General features: G+C 47.1%; 1 protein-coding gene across 1 annotated transcript; it reads left to right on the forward strand.

Moving 5' to 3' along the window:
- The first annotated feature begins 2368 nt into the window (after positions 1–2368).
- Positions 2369–3283, forward strand: LOC141051660 (olfactory receptor 6C3-like). The gene has a single exon (XM_073548666.1). The coding sequence runs from the start codon at positions 2369–2371 to the stop codon at positions 3281–3283; it is 915 nt and encodes a 304-aa protein (XP_073404767.1).
- The last annotated feature ends 17678 nt before the right edge of the window (positions 3284–20961 follow it).

Raw genomic sequence — 20961 nt, forward strand, 5'->3', positions numbered from 1 at the left:
CACAGGTCAGTAATTGGTAGTCCACAGGTGTTTATAATCCGAAATAGAGCAGTCCAAGTTTTCCTCAGTCCTTCAGTTGCAGGCCTGCCGCAGAAGATAGCGTATTAGCGGCGGCGATCCTGCCGACTACGCCAAATGTAGTGTCGGTGGTGGGGTGCCGAGCTGGGGGATGATAGGGGGTGGTCCCACTTCTTACCGCGCAGAGATGATAACAGAGACACGATGAGGCAGATTCTGGGTGCAACAGGTCCAAGTTTATTGCTCACCGTCCGACTGACGGTCCTCGCGGTACACCGCGATATCTCTCTCTCTGCCCTCCGTGTCCAGGGCCGCTTCAACACCGTACGTTACACTAGGGACGTATTTATACGTACGTCCCGTCTCACATTGTGACAATCCTGACAGCTCGGTTACTGTGGCCGCCTTAGGCCCGTACACCATCAGCACTTTACTGGTCAGTTTCGTCGTTACACATACGGTGTCTTCCACCCAGAGCCTTGTCTCTGCTGCGGTCCTTTCCTGTCAGGACCACCCCCCTGATGTTTCCTCTCCTCAGTCCCCTTGGTCGGATTCTCCTCAGGGAACACAGACTGGCGTGGTCCTCCTGTCACCTGGGCTCCCCCTGGGGACTGGAACCTTCTGGAACCCTCCCTCAGTCTTTATAACTCTCCCGGTTCCTCGAAACAGTCACTCTAACTGTCACCACGCCCCCCATGACCAACGGTTTCTAAAGCCCTAAGCTGCTGTAAAGTCCTTTGCTCACACTCCACCCTGCCATCTAATGGTCATCCCAAGGTACTGCACGTCCACTACACTTTCCTAGTTGTTTCCCCACTGTAATCACTGACTCCTACCTACACTGTGCAAACCTATCTTTCTTCACTCTGACTAGTCCGTCCGTCCGTCAGGTCACCTTCCCTACACAAACATGAATCATCATCATTAAGTGATCCAGACTGTTGGCTGATGAAACTGGACTGGGTGGTACTGGCAAGCATGCTGGTAACATTATCTGCTATCCAACCGACCACCTATTCGTACTGGTCTGGTTTTAGAAGTGGTGTCCCCTGCCTCTCTGCAAAGTGGGACAGGAAGCTATATGTAATGGATGGGCATGTTGCTTGTGCTTCAGCAACACCGGTCCAGGGTGTTAGAAGGTGGGTGGAGATGGAGGGTTAGAGCTGGAGAATAGAAGGGAAGTCAGGAGGAGTCTTCCTGTAGGGGAATAAGGGGAAAGACGTGCATAGGCAACCTTCCCTTAGGGGAAGGAGGGAAGAGATAGAATTGTACAGCAGACCCCTGATCTGAGGGGCTGCTAGTACGGACTGAAGGACTGAAGGAAGCTCCCTGAAGTGGGAAAGGGATTCCCAGAGGCATGAGTGAGAGAGTGCTCCCCGTGGGGCTCGTTCCACACTGACAAAAGTCAGGTAGGGGAAAATCCAGATTGCAGAAGGGTCTCAGCCACTAGCCTAGTGGAGTGGACAACAGGACTCAGCTAGAGAGCTGACAGCTGTGACAACTTTAGGGGCCACAGCCAACTACCACAGTTATCTTCTCCAGAAAGGCATCCAGAAAGGATCAAGGAAACGCTTTGGGCACGTTATCCGACAGGGTTCGCAGCTGCTGGCCTGGGACACTGACTGTGAGGTGCTGGGAGGGAAGAGGAGTAGAAATCAGCACTGTGAGACGGGCAGGGAAGGCATATACTGACAGGGAGTTCTGTAAAAGGTGTTCTCTATCTGCTTGGAAGTTGGTTGGATCCCTCACCTGGAGGACGTAGCACCAAGTGGGCATCTGTGTGCACCAGAACTGTGAGTAAAGCCTTGGATCTGCATTCAGCCGTGTCTTCTGCATTCTTCCTGCGTCACCTTCTCAGCACTGCTAAATCCATTGCTTCACACTACATCACCAACTTCCTCAACATCTACTACAACTGCCTTGGGACTAAGCTCTGCCTGTGGAGAGCTATTGCAACTCTGCTGCATTACACCATCAGTCCCAGAAGATCTGCAATACAGCGCTGGTCGCCTCTGACCAGATACCACAGGTGGCGTCACAAACTCTTAATACCAAAAACTCTTTACTTTTCATCCCTTGTAAATATACCCCTTTTATTGGACGCCCAGGGCCACGGACCGGGTCACCGCTGCTGTGACACTGCCCCTTTAAGACACCGGCCCAGTACCGAGTAACCCATGGCCCTGGTGCTCAATCCATTTTGCCAACATGATTGGGCATCTTTGGATAATATATGTGTAGCAGATACATATTGGAGGACTGCTGACAGTCAGGCAACAGTTTTTACTAATCTGGTATATTCATGGTAGGGTTTTATTCCAGGAAATACAGCATGACGATGATGATAAAGATGTTTATGAATGAAACCACATTTTTCATCATACAAGGAATCACAAATGATCCATACTTTGACATCATTATCTTCTTCTTGGTTCTTCTCATTTATCTCACCACTCTCATTGGTAATATGACCTTCTTTTTACTGGTCTGCTTTGATCATCATCTCCACACTCCCATGTACATTTTCCTGGGTAACTTGTCCATTGTGGATATGCTATGTTCCACCATCACCCAGCATAATGTCCTTCTAAGCTTCATCAGCAAAGACAAGTCTATTACCTATACATCATGTATGGCTCAGATGTACATGTTTGGATCTCTAACTGGTCATGAGTTATTGATATTGACGGCTATGAGTTATGATCGCTATGTTGCCATCTGTAAACCACTCCTTTATCACAATATCATGAATAAGAGAACATGTGTTATTCTGACTTGTGCCTGTTGGACGTGGGGATTTTTACAAGTCATGCCACCACTTGGGGTATTCTACACCTTTACTTGTTACTCATCCATTGTGATCAATCACTTCTTCTGCGACATTCTTCCATTGATGAAACTATTGTGCAATGACATTTCATTACTACGTACCTTCTTTTTTATGGAGTGTTTAGTTCTTATAGGCTCTACCCCATTCATTTTAACCTTCATTTCCTACATTTTTATCATTCGTAACATACTGAAGATACGTTCCACCACCGGGAAACGTAAAGCCTTCTATACGTGTTCCTCTCACCTCACAGTCGTTTTATTGCTCTACACAACTCTTTTCAGCCAATATTTGTCCCCAGACCTTAAAGACTCAACAAAACTGTTTGCTCTATTTAACACAGCTGCTGTCCCTCTACTAAACCCATTGATTTACAGCTTAAAGAATAAAGATTTCAAAGCAGCTTTCAAGAGGAACTTCATCCTGCTGAAATGAAAACCCTACAACTTAATGTGTTGTATGCATTTTTGAACCAAAAAGCATACATATATCTCAAAGACAATCCATGCGTCTTCTTCAGAGTCCACAGAAAGCCAGAATTGTCCCATAATTGTTTCCTAATTGGTAGTGTAGAGCTATAACCCAGGTCCTTAACCCCATCCAACAATTTTTCTCTGATTGTTCCACTCCAGGTTTTGGCTTACAAATACTTGAGGTAAAAAAAAAATCAACAAATACTCAATGTGTTCATGTGACCTTGGCACCAGGAGTGGAGCAATCAGTGGAAAAGTATAATAGAAACATGTCACCACTTTTGCATTTTTTACCCAATCCTGGTTTTGGTTTACAAATATTGAAGCTCACCAAATAGTTAACGTGTGAACATAGCCTAGCACATCCCATTCTACAAGCATAGACAATAATATGGAGTCTTTTCCCTTGCAGCTATAACAGCTTCGGCTCTTCTGGGAAGGTTTTTTACAGGATTATGGAGGTGTCTGTGGGAATCTTCATCTAGAAGAGCATTTGTGGGGTTAGACCCTGATATATAGGAGAGGTTTGGCTCACAATCTCCTTTGTAGATCATCCCAAAAGTGTTGGATGGGTTTGAGGACCTGGTTTTGTGTGGCCAGTCAGGTTCTTCCACCAAACTGCCCCGTTCATGTCTATATGGACCTTGTGCAGTGGGAACAGTCATTGGGGTTATGAATAAACCATCATCTCCTTTATGAATAACTAGCTGAAGAGCCCGGCGCTGCCCGGGCATAGTAACTAACTGTGGATAGTTATAACAAATTATAATTATCCTCCATCCCATAGTCCCGTGCCCATATACCCAACATACCTATCCTTCCCATAGTCGAGTGCCCATATACCCATCACACATACTCCATCCCATAGTCCCATGCCCATATACTCATCATACATATTCTCCATCCCATAGTCCCATGTCCATATACCCATCATACATATTTGTCATCCCATAGTCGAGTGCCCATATACCCATCACACATCCTTCATCTCATAGTCCCATGCCCATATACCCATCATACATATCCTCCATCCCATAGTCCCGTGCCCATATACCCATCACACATCCTCCATCCCATAATCCCATGCCCATATACCCATCACACATCCTCCATCCCATAGTCCCGTGCCCATATACCCATCATACATATCCGCCATCCCATAGTCCCGTGCCCATATACCCGTCATACATATCCTCCATCCCATATTCCAGTGCCCATATACCCATCACACATCCTCCATCCCATAGTCCCGTGCCCATATACCCGTCATACATATCCTCCATCCCATAGTCCAGTGCCCATATACCCATCACACATCCTCCATCCCATAGTCAACCATTATGACATCATAATGAGCGGCGGGGCTTTCAACCTATGATGACATCAGCGTCGCCATGGCAACCATTATGACATCTTAATGAGGGGCAGGGCTTGATACACACACTCTTTTTTCCCCATTATGTAGATAGGGGCAAAATTGTTTGGTGAATTGGAACGCGTGGGATTAAAATTTCACCTCACAACATAGCCTAGGATGCTCTTGGGATCCAGACGTGTGACTGTGCCAAATTTTGTGGCTGTAGCTGCGACTGTGCGGGTGCCAATCCCGGACATACATACATACATACACACACTTGAGCTTTATATAATAGATTGATCTTGAGTCATATTTGGCAGCGCATCATATCCACAAAATCTATTATTTTAAATGTCTTTGCTGTCACTAGTTTGACCTGTGGATCTGTGGCAGCCGACTAAGGATCTTACGTACTTTTACTCCTCACGTATCAGTTGAGTGTATTTGGAGTATTATTCCTAACTCATCCATCGAATAAGACCCTATTCTGCGCTTCTTTCTTCCTATAGTATGGATCAGTGATTAATTTCCTGTTGACATTGTAGAGAGCCAAGCATTCAGAGATCCATGTGTGTGGCATTGAGTCATAGACTTTCCTGTAGTCAATCCAGGCTGTGCTGATATTGGTCTGTCTGGATCTTGAGTCATGAGCAACTGCTCTATCTACTAGGAGCTGGTGCTTAGAGCCTCAGGTGTCGTTCCCGATGCCTTTCTGAGCTGGATTCAGGTACTGGTTCATAAGGTTCTGTAGCTTGGTGGCTATGATGCCTGACAGGAGTTTCCATGTTGTTGTAAGGCAGGTTATTGGATGGAACTGTTCCTTTATGAGGATCCTTCAAGATCAGTACTGTTCTACCTTGTGTTAGCCAAGTTGGATGGTGGCCTTCTTCTAGCAGTTGGTTCATCTGCTTTGCTTTGCCATGCGTTCATGTACCGCTGTTAATTTCTTTAGCCAGTAGGTGTGGATCATGCCTGGGCCAGGTGCTGTCCAGCTCTTCATGTTCTTGATCCGATGTTGGATGTCTGCTTCTGTAACGGTGACTGGTTCTTGCTCTAGGTGGTTGCTGTGTTTCTTTCTCAGATCTTGCAGCCACATTGCACTGGTGTTGTGTGTTTTTTCCTTCTCCCATATGTCCCTCCAGTATTGTTCATTCACTGCAATTGGTGGAGTTGCTGCCTTTGTGATGTTGTTCTGTAGTTGGGAGTACACTTTGGATGGTTCTTTGGAGAACAAGGCATTTGTCTTCTTGGCCTCAGCTTCTCTAATGTATCTCCCTAGTCTTGCAGCGAGTGCTGTGAGCCTTTGCTTAGCAGTCTCTAGGGCTTCAGCTGGGGTACTTGTCCAGCTTGGTCTTATTCATGATCTTTACACCTTTCTATATTTGTGTTAGTTGGCTGACCTCCCTTCATGTCACCTTGATTTTTGTCTCCAGCCTTCTTTTCCAAGGGGGGCACATACTTCTGTGGTTCTTTCTGGTTGTATAGCCAAGCATTTCCATGATTGCTGAGGCAGTAGCATAGATCAGTTTATTTGTTCGAGTTATAGTGGAGGTAGGTATTGATGCAAGTACTCTATTGGCATCTTCTAGCATACTGTCTGGTGGTGTTACTTTGCTGGGCCTTGGCAGTCGATGTTGTTGATGATATTTAGTTTATCTAAGATCTTCTGTTTCAGACCAGCTGCAGAGCTCTCTAGTTGCATTATTGGATCAGGATCTTCAGGAGGTTGCACATATTGTTCTTCCAGGTCTTCATGTGGGGTGGGGATCTGCGTGTGTGCAGTGAATCCATGTCAAGCTGTGATAATAGCTTTCTCTATATGATATTGAAACGTTGGGTGACTAGTTGTTTCTCAGTCAGTGGACATACGCTTCATATATCCTCTCTCATTTGGTCTGCTGTTATAGTAGCATTTCATCAGATCCAGGTTCTCTTGCCTTGTCCATGAATGGTTTGTTCCAGTAGACCACTTATCATCAGATTGTGCTCGTTCCACGACATCTGAAGAGGACCTTGTTAATCCGGGCGATGTCCAAGCCTGCATGACTCTCTTTGTTCATGAAAATGATGCGCCCCAGAGGCCATGGGATACTTGGCACCGTGGCCGTTAACTTCAACGGGAAATGTCACAATGGTAGTGACCCGGTCCGTGGCCTCAGACGGTCATGTAAAAGGGGTAGAATTGGATGGGGATAAAGTTTATGTAGTGATTTGTGACGCCAGTTGGAGTGTTCGACTGTAGTATAGCCGGCACTGCAGATGATCCCTGGGGGAGTAGATGGTGATGGCAGTGCAGATGTTAAACCCTCTCCAACCAGGGCAGACCCCCAGAGATTGTAATGCATGTAGAAGGCATGGAGTAATAAGGCAGGAGGCAAGGAAAGTCACTTTATCATTTACTGTAGTTCAAGTGCAGTTCAGAGGAGATATTACAACTCTCACCAGGTTACAGTCTGCTCTGGAGAATGGGAGTTATCTTTCCCTGCTGTGACTCAGTGTAACTTCCTGCTATTCTAATCCCTTCTGGGACCAAGGCTTCCCGGAGTCTAAAACGTCCGATATAGCCTCTACTCACTGTATTTCTCCTTTGGCAACTTGCAGCATGGATTCTAGAATCATAGAATCATAGAATCATAGAATCGTAGAGTTGGAAGGGACCTTCTGGGCCATCTGGTCCAACCCCCTGCTCAAAGCAGGATTCGCTAAATCATCCCAGTCAGATGTCTGTCCAGCCTCTGTTTGAAGACTTCCATTGAAGGAGAACTCACCACTTCTCATGGCAGCTTGTTCCACTCATTGATCACTCTGTCAAAAAGTTTTTTCTAATATCTAATCTGTGTCTCCTCCCATTCAGTTTCATCCCATTGCTTCTAGTCTTTCCTTGTGCAAATGAGAATAAAGTTGATCCTTCTACAATGTGACAGCCCTTTAGATATTTGTAGACAGCTATTTAGTCTCCTCTCAGTCTTCTCTTTTGCAAACGAAACAATCCCAAATCTTGCAACCTTTCCTCATAAGACAGGGTTTGCAGCCCGGTCACCATTCTGGTTGCTCTTTTCTGAACTTGCTCCAGTTTGTTGATGTCTTTTTTAAAATGTGGTGCCCAAAACTGGACACAATATTCCAGATGAGGTCTGACCAAAGAGGAGTAGAGGGAAATAATGACTTCACGTGATCTAGACTGTATGTTTCTGTTAATACATCCTAGAATTGCATTTGCCTTTTTTGCTGCTGCATCACACTGTTGACTCATATTCAGTCTGTGATCTATTAGTATACCCAAGTCTTTTTCACATGTGCTGTTGCTTAGGCCTATTCCTCCCATTCTGTATATGCTTTTTTCATTTTTATTACCCAGATGTAGTACTTTGCATTTTTCCCTGTTAAAAACCATTCTGTTAGTTGCTGCCCACTTCTCCAGTTTATCTATATCTTTTTGAATCCTCTCTCTCTCTTCTCTAGTATTAGCTATCCCTCCTAGCTTTGTGTCATCAGCAAATATAATCAGTTTACCCTCAATTCCTTCATCTAAATCGTTGATAAAGATGTTGAACAATACAGGGCCCAGGACAGAGCCCTGTGGTACCCCACTTGAGACATTCTTCCAACTGGATGTGCAGCCATTTACGACCACTCTTTGGGTCCGATCACTAAGCCAGTTATAAATCCACCTAACAGTTGCCTTGTCCATTCCATACTTAGTCATTTTTTCAATAAGGATTGTATGAGATACTTTGTCAAATGCTTTGCTGAAGTCAAGATATACTATATCTACAGCAATTCCTTGATCCACCCAATCAGTGATTCCGTCATAGAAGGAAATTAAGTTAGTCTGACATGACTTATTAGTTACAAACCCATGCTGACTCTGTTTAATCACTTCATTCTTATCCAGGTACTGACATACATGTTGTTTAATAATTTGTTCAAAGATCTTTCCTGGTATAGAAGTCAGACTCACCGGCCTATAGTTGCCTGGGTCCACCTTCTTCCCCTTTTTGAAGATAGGAACAACATTTGCTCTTCTCCAGTCTTCTGGGACTTCTCCTGTTCTCCAAGAATTTTCAAAGATTATGGAGAGGGGTTCAAAAATTTCTTCTGCTATCTCCTTTAGTACTCTGGGGTGTAATTCATCTGGACCTGGAGACTTGAATTCATTTAGGTTAGCTAAGTGTTTCCTCACTATCTTTCTGTCTATAGATATCCTGGATTCTTCTATTCCCTTAATAGGACAGTGAAGAACAGTTGATGTTACATTTCCTTTCTGAGAGAAAACAGATGCAAAATAAGAGTTTAAAAGTTCGGCCTTCTCAACATTCTGTCTTACCATTTCATCATTTTCATCCTGTAAAAGTCCTATATCATCTTTGACTTTTCTTTTACTTTTGACATATCCCCAAAATCCTTTATTATTGCTTTTGACATCTCTTGCAAGCCTCAATTCATTGTCAGCTTTAGCTGTGTGTGAGCAGCTCAAGTCTCCACTTGCACTATCCTTCACTGATCCTAGTCCGCTGCAGTTTTTCCAGGGAAAACACGATGCTGTAGGTTGTATAAATCCACACAGTCTCTCAGCTTACCATCCTGCTCTGAAAGCATGGATGGTCTAGGGGCTGGTCCCTGATGCTTCTTAGTTTTTTACTCCTAGATGAACTACATGACAAAACAGTACATATTTAACCCTTTTGTGACGATAAAGATGCAGGGCACCACATTCCCCCTAGTTAAAGGTAGCACGTCCTCGGGCTACACAAGGAACATAAGCATATAACAAATGACATAACACTTAACCTGGGTATGGGTGAACATTCACATTAACTGAGTTGAGTTGTGGATTACAGCCCAAAACTACTTCTGATTGGTTGGATCGTCCCTGAGTGCAGCTGCAGGGCACACAGACCATATTAGAAAATTCACTGCACTGGCTGTTTTAGATGGCTTCCTGCCAAGGCACAATGAACAATTTTTCTTCTCAAGTTTATGAGTCTTTACAAGAGTTCTTGTAGTAGAAAAAGGCATAATAACTACTGAAATCTCACATTAGTCCATGTGGGCACAACTTCTTTAACATTTTTAATAACGTTACCTAAGGCAAATTTCAATGTTAGTACAACTCAAAACTAAATTATTAATCTTAGAATATTTTACAAATCATTTCTATAGCGAGAAGTGGTTTGGCCCTGTGTGCTACGTTGTGATCTGTGCAAGATAGGAATACTAGATGACTTCCTACGAATCTTTGAACCTACCATGGGTACAACAGGTTCACTGCTGACTGTGGGCAAGCTTTCTGATTCTTCCTCATGCACAGTGTTAGTGGTTGGCATTAGCGACTCATCGCTTCCAGAACAATTTGGTGTCTCTGGTAAAGACCTTTGTGGGAACACCATCACTGGAACTACCACTGCGTTGTTTACTTGTAGCCAAGAACTAGGGAATTCACCTAGAACAGTGTGAATCTTTGCATCAGTCTTTTCCTTTAACTGAGGATCTTCCTTAGTCTCAACTCTTTTACGCAATTGTGCTGGACATACTTTCAGATTGTCTCTGGATACGGCAGTACACGTTTTTCCGCCGTCTTTGGAGATGGTACATACTTTACTCTTTTCAGAGCTAGATGTTGAATAGTGTAAGGCTGAGCCTCCCATTGGTCATCTAACTTGTGGTTTCTTCTCTTTTTCTTCAGCACTTGTTCACCTGTTGGTAAGGGGGTTGCCACAGCATGTCTATTAAAGTTCCTTTCCTGTTTTTGCCTAGCTTGCGCAAGACTTTCCTCTACACATTGTTGAACTTTTTGATACTGCAGTTGTCTTTCTATATTCCAATCTGTGTACAATTGGCTGGATATGGTTTCAGGAGTTAGGACTCCCATTTCCAGGTCGATGGGGAGTTTACCTGGCCGTGCTCACATCAAGTAAGCTGGGGCATATCCTGTTGCGCTGGTTGGGATATGGTTGTACATTTCAATCAAATCAGGTAATTTCTCAGGTCATTGGTTCCTTTCTTCCAGTGGTAGGACCTGCAATAAATTGATCACCAGATGATTTAGTTTCTCGCAAAGACCATTGCCTTGTGGGTGGTATGGTGTAGTTTTGATCTTTTTACATCCATAGAGGGAGCAAAATTCTTGAAAGACTTCTGCTTCGAAGGCTGGACCTCTGTCTATCAGCACTTGATCTGGGTAGCTATGGGGTCTGCAGAAATATTCTTGGAATGCCTTTGCAGCTGTTCTTGCTGTTTGGTCTTTCACCGGAACGACCACTAGGAAACGGGAATAGTGCTCCACTATTGTTAAGGCGTAGGTATACCCTGATCGGCTTGGGGTTAGTTGCACATGATCTAGGGCCACCAGTTCCAAAGGTTGTTTAGTGATGATGGGCTTCGAGGGGGCCCTTTGATTGGCAGAATTCTTTCTTCTGAGATTACATGGGCCGCATTCTCTATACCACTGTTCAATAGACCGTCTCATACCTATCCAGAAGATGCGGTCGCGGATGACTACTTCCAGCTTGTTCCCACCAAAGTGTCCCGCTTGATTGTGGTAAGCTTCCAAAGCCATAGGCACATCTTTTCTGGGGACCACGATCTGCCATACCAGTTCTTGCGTACATGGGTTAATAGCTCTTCGGATCAACTTGCCTTCATAAAGGAACAGCTTCTTTCTCTCTTTCCACAACTGTTGGACATCTGCAGGCGCATCAGGAGCTGGAGATGAATCAGCTTCTCCAAGGAGTTCTTTGACCATACATATAGCCGGGTCACTGCTCTGTGTCTCTGCCCAACCATGGTGAGGTAGTGGATTAAGGGAAACTTCATGAACGGCAAGACTTCTTCCTGTCACGTGGTTAGAGTCTTGGGAGGCACCGTGGCGGTGGAAGGCCGGCATTTCTATTTCACCCAGGTCTTCTAGATCTTCTGCTGGAACAGGAGCATTTGGCATACGGGACAAGGCATCGGCATTGGCGTTTTTAGTGCCAGCTCGGTATTTAATGATGAACTCATAATTGGACAACCGAGCCATCCATCTTTGTTCCAAGATGCAGAGCTTGGCAGTCGCCAGATGGGTTAATGGATTGTTGTCCGTATAGATGGTAAATTTGGATGTGGCCAAATAGTGCTTGAACCTCTCGGTCACTGCCCAAACGATAGCCAAGAATTCTAGCTTGAAGGAGTTATAGTTGGTAGAGTTCTTCTCAGTAGGACAAAGCTTCCGACTGGCATAAGTGGGTCACCCCCGCGCGTCCCAGGGCTGTGGGGTACTCGGTACCTGGCCGGTGTCAGGGGGGAAGGTGTCACAGCAGCGATGACCCGGTCCGTGGTCCTGGGTGCCCAATGAATTGGCCAGAGAGATGTTGCTATGTTACAGTTTATAGGAATTGTTCATGACGCCACCTGTGGTGCTTGGCAAGTGTCATGTTAAGCCAACGCTGCGTGCAGATCCACTGGGACTGATGGTGTATGCAGCAAAGGTGTTGAAGCTCCCCACAGGCGGAGCTGTAGTCCCAGGGCAGTGTAGAAGGAGCAATGGCGGGGAGACGTAGATGGTGTAAGTACACGGGTACTCAGATGTAGCGGTGCGGAATAACTGGAGGACACTAGGGCGTGCGGTTCCAAATCTTTACTCACTGTTTGCAGTTCACACACATGCCGGCCTCCGCACTGTGTTCTCCAGGTCACGGCTCCAGCCAATCTCCAGGCAAGATAGGATTCTGCTTCCCACACTCCGCCAACATGTACCTTCCTGAACGACTCCTCCAATGCGCCTTTAGGTGCAAAGCACTCCAGTACTTGGTTACCCTGGAATGCCTCTCTCTCTAGGTGTTCCTAGTCTCTACTTGTATGACAGACAGCTGTAGCCTGCTCGGGGAACTCTAGCTCTAGAGTCCCGGCTCACTATTAAGGTGCTGTTGTGTCCCAAGTCTATGATGGGAGCAAGGCGTTAGCGGCTCACTACTCCACCGGTGTCTGTTGCTGGACATGAAGATCTGATCAACCTCAGGGACCGGGCCCCGGCCTTTGCGCTCTGGACTGGAAGGATTATCTATCTTTCTTCAACCAGCTTCCCACCGTCCTTCTATTCTCCTTCGTTTCGATCTGTTCTATCTCTCTTATGGAAGGTCAGATTATCAATCTTATCAGTCTCTCTCTGTCTTTCTCGTGCCAGCAGCCCAGATCACTGGGACCTGCTGCAGCATGTCCTTCAGACATCCATCTTCGTTCCTCTCCAACTCTGTTCTCCGACTCTCCCTAACTCTCACTCTTCCTACTCTTTTGTATCATCTTACTCCACCCGCCTCCCTGCACATCTCGTGTTACGAAGCAGGGTTCCTAGAGGGGTGCTCTGCTACCCCCAGCCTGAAGCAGTTAGGTGGCCCCACTGAACTATCCTGTGTGTGGAATGCAGGTGTGGAGTGTGGTCAGGATCTCCCACCTTACCTGGATGGTGGGGCACTACACCTTAGGAGAAGGTGCAGTACCTCTGTGGCAACTGAAGCCTCAGGGGCGCCACATAAGCAATGACTTTCTCCTTACCCTGCTGCACTTGAGATAGGACAGCTCCTAACCCAACATTGCTGGCATCGGTGTGCAGGATAAATGGCTCATCATAGTCTGGATATGCTAAGATCTCTTCTCCAGTAAATGTTTGCTTAAGGCTGTTGAATGACTCATCCAACCTAGCATTCCACTCAATCAGGGGACTCTTGCCTCTGGCCTTTTTGGCCAACAGGACATCTTGGAGGAAAACGCCACTGATTCTAGCAAGCCACCTCCTACGGCTACTAGACGCAAGCGTTTTTCCAGCCACTGTGGGCACCGGTTGCCAAGGTGACCAGATTGCCGACAAACATGACTATACACAGGAGCTCAAGCGGACTGGGGCCAAGATCCCGCACTGGAAGCCCCCGGATGCTCGGACGCCCGATCGGGAGATTCCAGAGGTTTAGTAAAACTAGGTGCCAACCTAAACCTCTGCCTACACTGGGACCACTCCAACCTTCTCTCGGTAAAGCGAAGGTCTATGTGAGAGGAGACGGTGATAAGCTCCTCCAGTGTGGCAGGAACCTCCCTAGTGGCCAGGGCATCCTTCACATGGTCAGCCAGACCTCTCCAGAAAGCTGGAACGAGGACCTTATCTGGCCGCTCCAACTCTGAAGACAGAGTCCGGAACTGGATGGCGAAGTGACTGACCAAGGACGAACCATGTGATAATGCCAGCAGCTGGAGCGCAGTGTCATGGGTGGCTTGCGGTCCCAAGAAGAGCCGCTTCAGAGCAGCCAAGAACTGAGAAGCGCCCTGTACCACTTGATCACCACAATCCCACAGCGGTGTGGCCCACTCTGAAGGGAATCGTGCCACCAGGAGCTTCAGCTGTATAGAGCACTGGCTCACTAAGCCCCTACATGAAGCACTATCCCCCAAGAACTTCTCGGGCAGCGGGAGACGGGACAAACTCGGAGCAGGGATGGCAGTGGTCACACGGGAGACAGCGTCGGTGGCTGCCTGAACAGCGACTGCAGTAACATCCGCAGCTGAGGCTGAACGCTCGAGAGCCACCAACCTGCCCTCCAGCTGCCGGATGTACTGCAGCAGTAGCTGTTCGCCCACCATTACTAGCCAGACCCTGGTACTAGTATAATGTTAGGCTGGCGGAACGCACCAAATAATAAAATTGACAATGAGGTGCGTTCGCAGCCTGGGGTCCACCGTGCAGAGGTGTAGAAATGCTGCTCAGTAATGGCGGAGGTTATACGGCAGACAATAAATGAACACACGTGGGTTAGCGTCACCCGGTATGTACAGACGCGAGTTCTGTTACTACACAGAACCGCGGTGCATCACAAAGTAAAAGCCGAAGCCTGTTAAGCTCACAGGACTCGGCCAGATGAGCACTAGAGTACGGACACAAGACTCTGTCCCAAGGACATGGGATTAGAGTCCTTCTAGTCCACTAGCGCTCGGCGCCGCTTCAGCGGTGCCAGCGCGGGATAATAATCCCAGATAAGCATGCAGGTATGCACAGAGCCGCTCAGGCAGACGCCTCTAATCGCCCAGGGTTGAGCCAGATAAGCACACAGGTTGCGCAAGGCGATGCACAGGCGGTAGCTGCCACTTGCTGCGGTACAATAGTGCCCTGCAGTGGGTGACACCATTGGACGCTAGTGTGTGCAGTATACTAGGAGCACAGTGGCATGAGCATAGCCACCCATTGGCGCTGACTCTAACTCTGAATCCATAACCAACATGCGTATCCAAGGAAGGGGAGTTATAATGAGTCAGTCACCAGATACATGCATCCATCATCATACACACAAATAAGCATAAGAGTCTATACTAGCGCATGACCGTGCGGCCATGCGACTCTTTTATAGCAGCATCCTTCCGGGACCTTCCTAGTGGTCCAATGGGAGCAGCAATAGGACCTGAGCATGTGACCTCAGACCTCCAATGAGAGGACTTCCCACGGGCATGCTCAGTGGACCGAAAGAAGGACTTAGTCCCAGGAGCTGCTCACTTCTGGCTATTGCAGTCTACTATAGCTGAACCCTGATTAGCAGCAGTAACCAAGCCAACAGTAGTAGACTGAGCAAGATGCCGGGAACGACGCATTTGCTGAGCATGCTCCTCTGCGGCCAGAGAGGAATGGGAGATGGCAAGGCTCCGGATTCCTCCTGTGCAGAGGCAGGAACCCGATGCCTAACACTAGATCACTAGCGTTAACGTGTTCCGTGCTGCTACAGCCAGTGTCGAATTTTGAACAAGGGTAGGTGTTTTTGCTGGGCGTAAAAGAATTATTATGGAAAAGGTTGAGGTGTACCCCACAGGGGAAAATGTTTGACAGCCAACACACTTAATGTATGGGCATTCCAAGTCTAGGAGACCCACCCCTTTAAATTGGGCATAGTTTTGAATCAGGCCTTCCTCCACGTCTCATCATACGCTGCCACTAGATCTCCAGCGTTAACGTGTTCCATGCTGCTACAGCCAGTGTCGAATTCCAAACAAGGGTGGAAGTTTTTGCTGGGCGTAAAAGAATTGTTACGGAAAAGGTTGAGGTGTACCCCACAGGGGAAAATGTTTGTCAGCGAACACACTTAGTGTATGGGCATTCCAAGTCTAGGAGACTCGCTCCTTTAAATTGGGCATAGTTTTTAATCAGGCCTTCCTTAACGTCTCATCATCCGTCTCCACTAGATCAACAGGGTTAACGTGTTCCATGCTGCTACAGCTAGTGTCGAATTCCAAACAAGGGTGGGTGTTTTTGCTGGGCATAACATACTTGTTATGGAAAAGGTGGAGGTGTATCGCACAGGGGAAAATGTTTGTCAGCCCAATACACTCAGTGTATGGGCATTACAAGTCTAGGAGACCCGCTCCTTTTTAATGGTACATTTTTTGTTAAGAGGCCCTCCTTCATGTTTCTTCCAAGGGGGGATTGGGGTTATTGGGGTGCATATGACTTGGTAGTGTCATGGTTTGATCAGGGTTCTTGCCCTGCACTCACAGGGTTAAGTGTACGTGGCCTCTTTCTGGATCTGGGAGGGGTATTTATACTCACTCTTTACCTGGGTTCTCTGTCAGCTATACTGTTATTCTGGCTGTGTGTCTGACGCCCCTGGTGTGCTTGTATATTGCATTGCTTGTTTGCTTCCCGTGTATGAGCCGGTCCGTCCCCTCACTCTGTACTCCGTCTCTTGTTTTGGTACTATTGTCTTTTCCGGTTCTGACCTCCTGGTATTGTGAGTTCATTTTCCCCTTCACCGTCGATGTCTGATGAACTCCCTCTTCTGGTGAAGGAAGGTAGTGAGGCTTATTACCAAACACCTGATCTGGTAGATGATGACTGGGTAACAGGAACTGCTGACTGGATATAAGGCAGCTGACGCCCTTCTGAGTCGCTGGTGATTTCTCTACTGGATTCTTGGAGACCAGTCTGATTCCTGCTTCCCAAAGATAAGTTTTTGCTCTGCTATTGAACTTATTAGTTTTGTTTTGCTTACCTTGTTTTTTGGAGTTCAGCCATTCCTGGTCGGGGGTGTGCTGAGTTCCATTTTTGTCTCTGTTCAGTTTGTCTCTTTGCTCTGTTTTCAGAATTTACCTGAGTGCTGATATAGTCTTTTTGAAGTCCTAGCGACTTCAGGGCCTGTTTTTCCTATCAGACTGTTGGGACATTTTTTGGTAGGGTTTTTTACGGATTGCAGACAGCAGCTTTTCTGTCCTGTCCTTTTTAGTTAGCTTGGGCCCCATCGTTTGCTCAACCTATCTTTCTATCTGTGTTAGTGTTTTCATCTTGCTTCACCGTCATTATATGTTGGGGGCTGCCTATTGCTTTGGGGTCTGCTCTGGGGCAGTTTAGATTTCCCCTTTCTTTCTTTAGGCCTATTTAGTTCTCCGGCTGTGATCGAGGGGTCTAGGGCATCGTAGGAACCCCCCACGGCTTCTGTTAGTTGTTGTGGATAGGATCAGGGGTCTGCAATCCGATAGCTACCAACCTCTCTGGTTTTCTGGACTTAGCTTGTATTTTTGTTTTTTCCTCCTTCGGTGACTCAATCATAACATCCTGGCTTGGCTATCGTTACTCCATTACAGTTTGTCCCTATTGTACCGTCTATTGCCTGTTCTGGTTTTCCGATCTATTGCTACGTCCCGACTATCAATTCTCTCTAACCCTTTGGTACTGTCGTGCGATCTCGTGCTGTGACCTCGGCTTGATCTGGTTTCTGTCTCTGTCTATGCCCCTTGGTAACATTGTTCAGTAGTTACCTTTCTAGGAGTTTCCCTGCAGCTCCTAGCTCTGTGGAGCTTAGGCCACACCCCCAGCAGTCACGTGCTTCAGGTCCTGTGAGCCTAGAGCATGCATCGTCACCACTGCTGTCCCGCTCTGCAGGTATCTTTGTGCACAGTTTTTGTACTCAGGACACGCGCACTGGCTCAGTGAGCAAGTGCAGTGCGGTGTTCCTGACAGGTAGCAGGGGAGGCATTGCAGTCAATGCATAAGAAAACAGAATGGGAGCACAAAATGAATAATGTGAAGTGGATTTTCCTGTGCCCATCCAGTATGTGGGTTCAAAGGCTTATTGGGGTGCATATGACTGGGTAGAAGGGCAGGCCTTGCAGTCAATGCATTAGAAAAGAGTTTGGGATTATGAAATGCATAATGTGAAGTGGATTTTCCAGTGGCCATCCAGTACATGGCTTGAAAAGCTTATAGGGGGGCATGTAACTTTGGGGCAAGCCAGGCCTTGCATTCAATGCAACATATTTTCTGGAAGCCCTCCTGGACCTCTACTGAAAGGGGTAATAGTGTGCATTTTAATTCTTGGCAGCCCATCCACTCACTGCATAGGCAATAACAGTTTAGGAGACCCACTGTTTAATAATGGCCCTTTAAGAAGATTAATGCCCCCTGATGCCCCGGCAAAAATAAGCTCTGTGACTTTGAGTCCCTCCTTCATAAATGAAACAAGATGTGTCTGCTTATGTGTCACATGCCACATGGCCAGCTAGGGTTGTTAAATGTTACAATGACATTTCCCAGTGAATGCATTTATATTGGTTGAAAGCAATGTTAAAGTTGAAAAACTCTTCAAAAACACTGCGTCTGAACATAGCCCGAGTAGTGGAGGAATATTTTGGTATGGGGTTAATTATTTTGCCTTATATACAAGTCATTAACCTGGAAAGGATGTACCCTAACATATTTCCAAGTAAAATCCGTTTTGGTATATTTTTTGGTGCATCGGTAAAAATGGCATGAAACTCTGACAACATTGTTTAAAGCTGTGAATTAGGAGTTAGGAATGATTCCAGGGGCTATCCCCATGATGTCCCCTAGTCATTTGAGCAGTGTTTCCATCATTTTCAGATGTTTTTAGAACCCCCGGGGGGATCACGGTAAAAATGCTCGGGTCTCCCATAGACTTACATTGGGCTCGTTCTGTCCGAGTACCCGAGAATTCCAATTTGCTTGACCCAAGCAAAGAGCACCTGAGCATTTTAGTGCTTGCTCATCACTACCTACCACCACAGGAAGATGACCCAGCTGTTCATACCAACAACTATGTGCAGAAACAGATTCCTGCAGCGCACACATTCTCCAGTGACGTTCAACCCAAAATTGCGGAAACGTCCAAGTTAGCCCAACTTATGGTGCCAGTGTTATCCACAGCATCCGCAGAGACCCAAGACCAATGCCATGATGTGTCCCCTCAGAAGCAGTTATCACTGCAAGATGGCCACAAGGTGCACTCCAGCCCGCCTCCACAGTTCAAGCAGCAGTCATCAGAATCTCCAGAGATTAAACCACAGCTCAACCCTGCAGCACACCATTCTACCCAGGAACAATTCACCCCTCCATGCCACACAGATTATACATCCGAGGGGCACTGACTCGCCCCCAGAGGCCGTGGGGTACTCGGTGCTGGGCCCGTTGATTTCAATGGGAGATGTCACAGTGGCAGGGACCCTGTCCGTGGCCTCAGGCAGTCAATATAAAAGGGGTAGAGTTATGGGGATAAAGTTATTGAGATGATTCGTGACGCCACCTGTGGTTCCTGGTCAGTTTGACCAGCGCTGCAGGGTTGCTTTTCTGGGACAGATGGTGTGGTGCAGCAATGATGTTGAAGCTCCCCACAGGTAGAGCTGTAGTCCCAGGGCAGATGAAGGGAGTTGGTAGATGGTGAGGTAGTGTAGAACGAAGGATCCAGCAGTGCGGGGAACGTGGCGCAGAAATAAGTGGTGGACACAGTGGGATGTAGTTCCAAGGCTTTACTCACAGTCTGGTGCACACAGATGCCCGCTTCGGTGCCGTGTCCTCCAGGTCAGGGGCTCAGCCAACTCCTAGGCAAGATAGAGTACACCTTTCCCGCTTCGGGGACTTCCTACTCTCAGGTCCCGGCTCACACACGTTGCTATTGTGCCCCCGAGTCTTAAGTGGGAATAAAGTGGTGACAACTTCTATTCGTCCGGTTTCTGCTGCAGGAACTTCAGTATCCATACAACCTCGGAGACCGGACTCTGGACCATGCGCTTTAACTTAAGGAAGGGCTCTGCTCTCACCCTTGTCCTCAGTTCTCTTCTCCCCACGTTCCGTACTAATCTATCTTCCTTCTGAAGAATTAGGCTTTCTCTTTTCTTTCCCATACCAACAGCTCCAGATCACAGGAGTCTGCTGCAGCACTTGCTTTCACTCCATCCATCTCCGGGGATCTTCTCTCACCAACTAACTCCTTCCTAACCTTCTTCCCTTCCTTGTGCAGTCTAAGCTCCACCCGCTTCCCCAGCACCCTTTGTGAACCAAACAGCTGACTTACAGAGTGCTCCACTATTCTAAAGTGTCTGTGCTGGGTGCAGGTGTTGGAGTGTGGTCAGGTGTCTCTACCTTACCTGGATAGTGAGGTACCACACCTCAGGAGGAGGTGCAGTACCTCTGTGGCGACTGAACCCTCAGGAGTGCCACAGCACCACAAGCTAATACGGTAACGAGGAGTGAAGGATCAGACATATCCGAGTTTGCAAGGTTCATGGTGAGCAGAGAGCTAATCAACACCAGTCTCTTGAAGTTCGACGACCGTGCAGAGAACTACAGAGCCTGGAAAGCAACCTTCAAGGCTGCCATTGCTGACCTCAACCCATCCACGGAGCAGGAGCTCAACCTCATGGTCAAATGTTTAGGTCCTGAATCCACAAACCGTATCAAGAGTCTTAGGACCATCTATGTGGGGCATGCTGAAGCAGGTCTCGCTGTGGCCTGGCAGAGACTCGAAAGGACTCATGGCAGCGCTGAAGCCATAGAAAAGTCCCTATTCAAGAGACTGCAGAATGTTCCAAGGATCAACCTTAAGGAAGCCCACAAGCTTCTGGATTTAAGTGATCTGCTTATGGAGCTGGAACTTGCAAAAAGAGACCCTCGTCTGTCTGGACTGAGCTACCTGGACACTGCCCATGGGGTGAACCCAATCATCTCAAAGCTGCCACATAGTCTGCAAGAGAAGTGGGCAGTGTGCATCTCCAGGTACAAAAGGTCACATGATGTAACCTTTGCTCCGTTCATTCAGTTCTGCAAGTTCATTGACGAACAAGCCCAGATGAGGAATGACCCTAGCCTAGACTTCCTGGAGTCTAAAGGGGGTTTTACACATAGCGATATCGCTAGCAATATCGCTAAAACGTCACCGATTTTGTGACGTAGCAGCGATATTGCTAGCGATATCGCTATGTGTGATACTTACCTCCGCTGTCCATCACTGATCGCGCGAGATCGGGCGGCTCCATTTCTCGTCGTC

Source organism: Dendrobates tinctorius, unplaced genomic scaffold, assembly GCF_039654945.1.
Source record: "Dendrobates tinctorius isolate UK_male_01 unplaced genomic scaffold, ASM3965494v1 ptg000158l, whole genome shotgun sequence".
Taxonomy (NCBI): domain Eukaryota; kingdom Metazoa; phylum Chordata; class Amphibia; order Anura; family Dendrobatidae; genus Dendrobates; species Dendrobates tinctorius.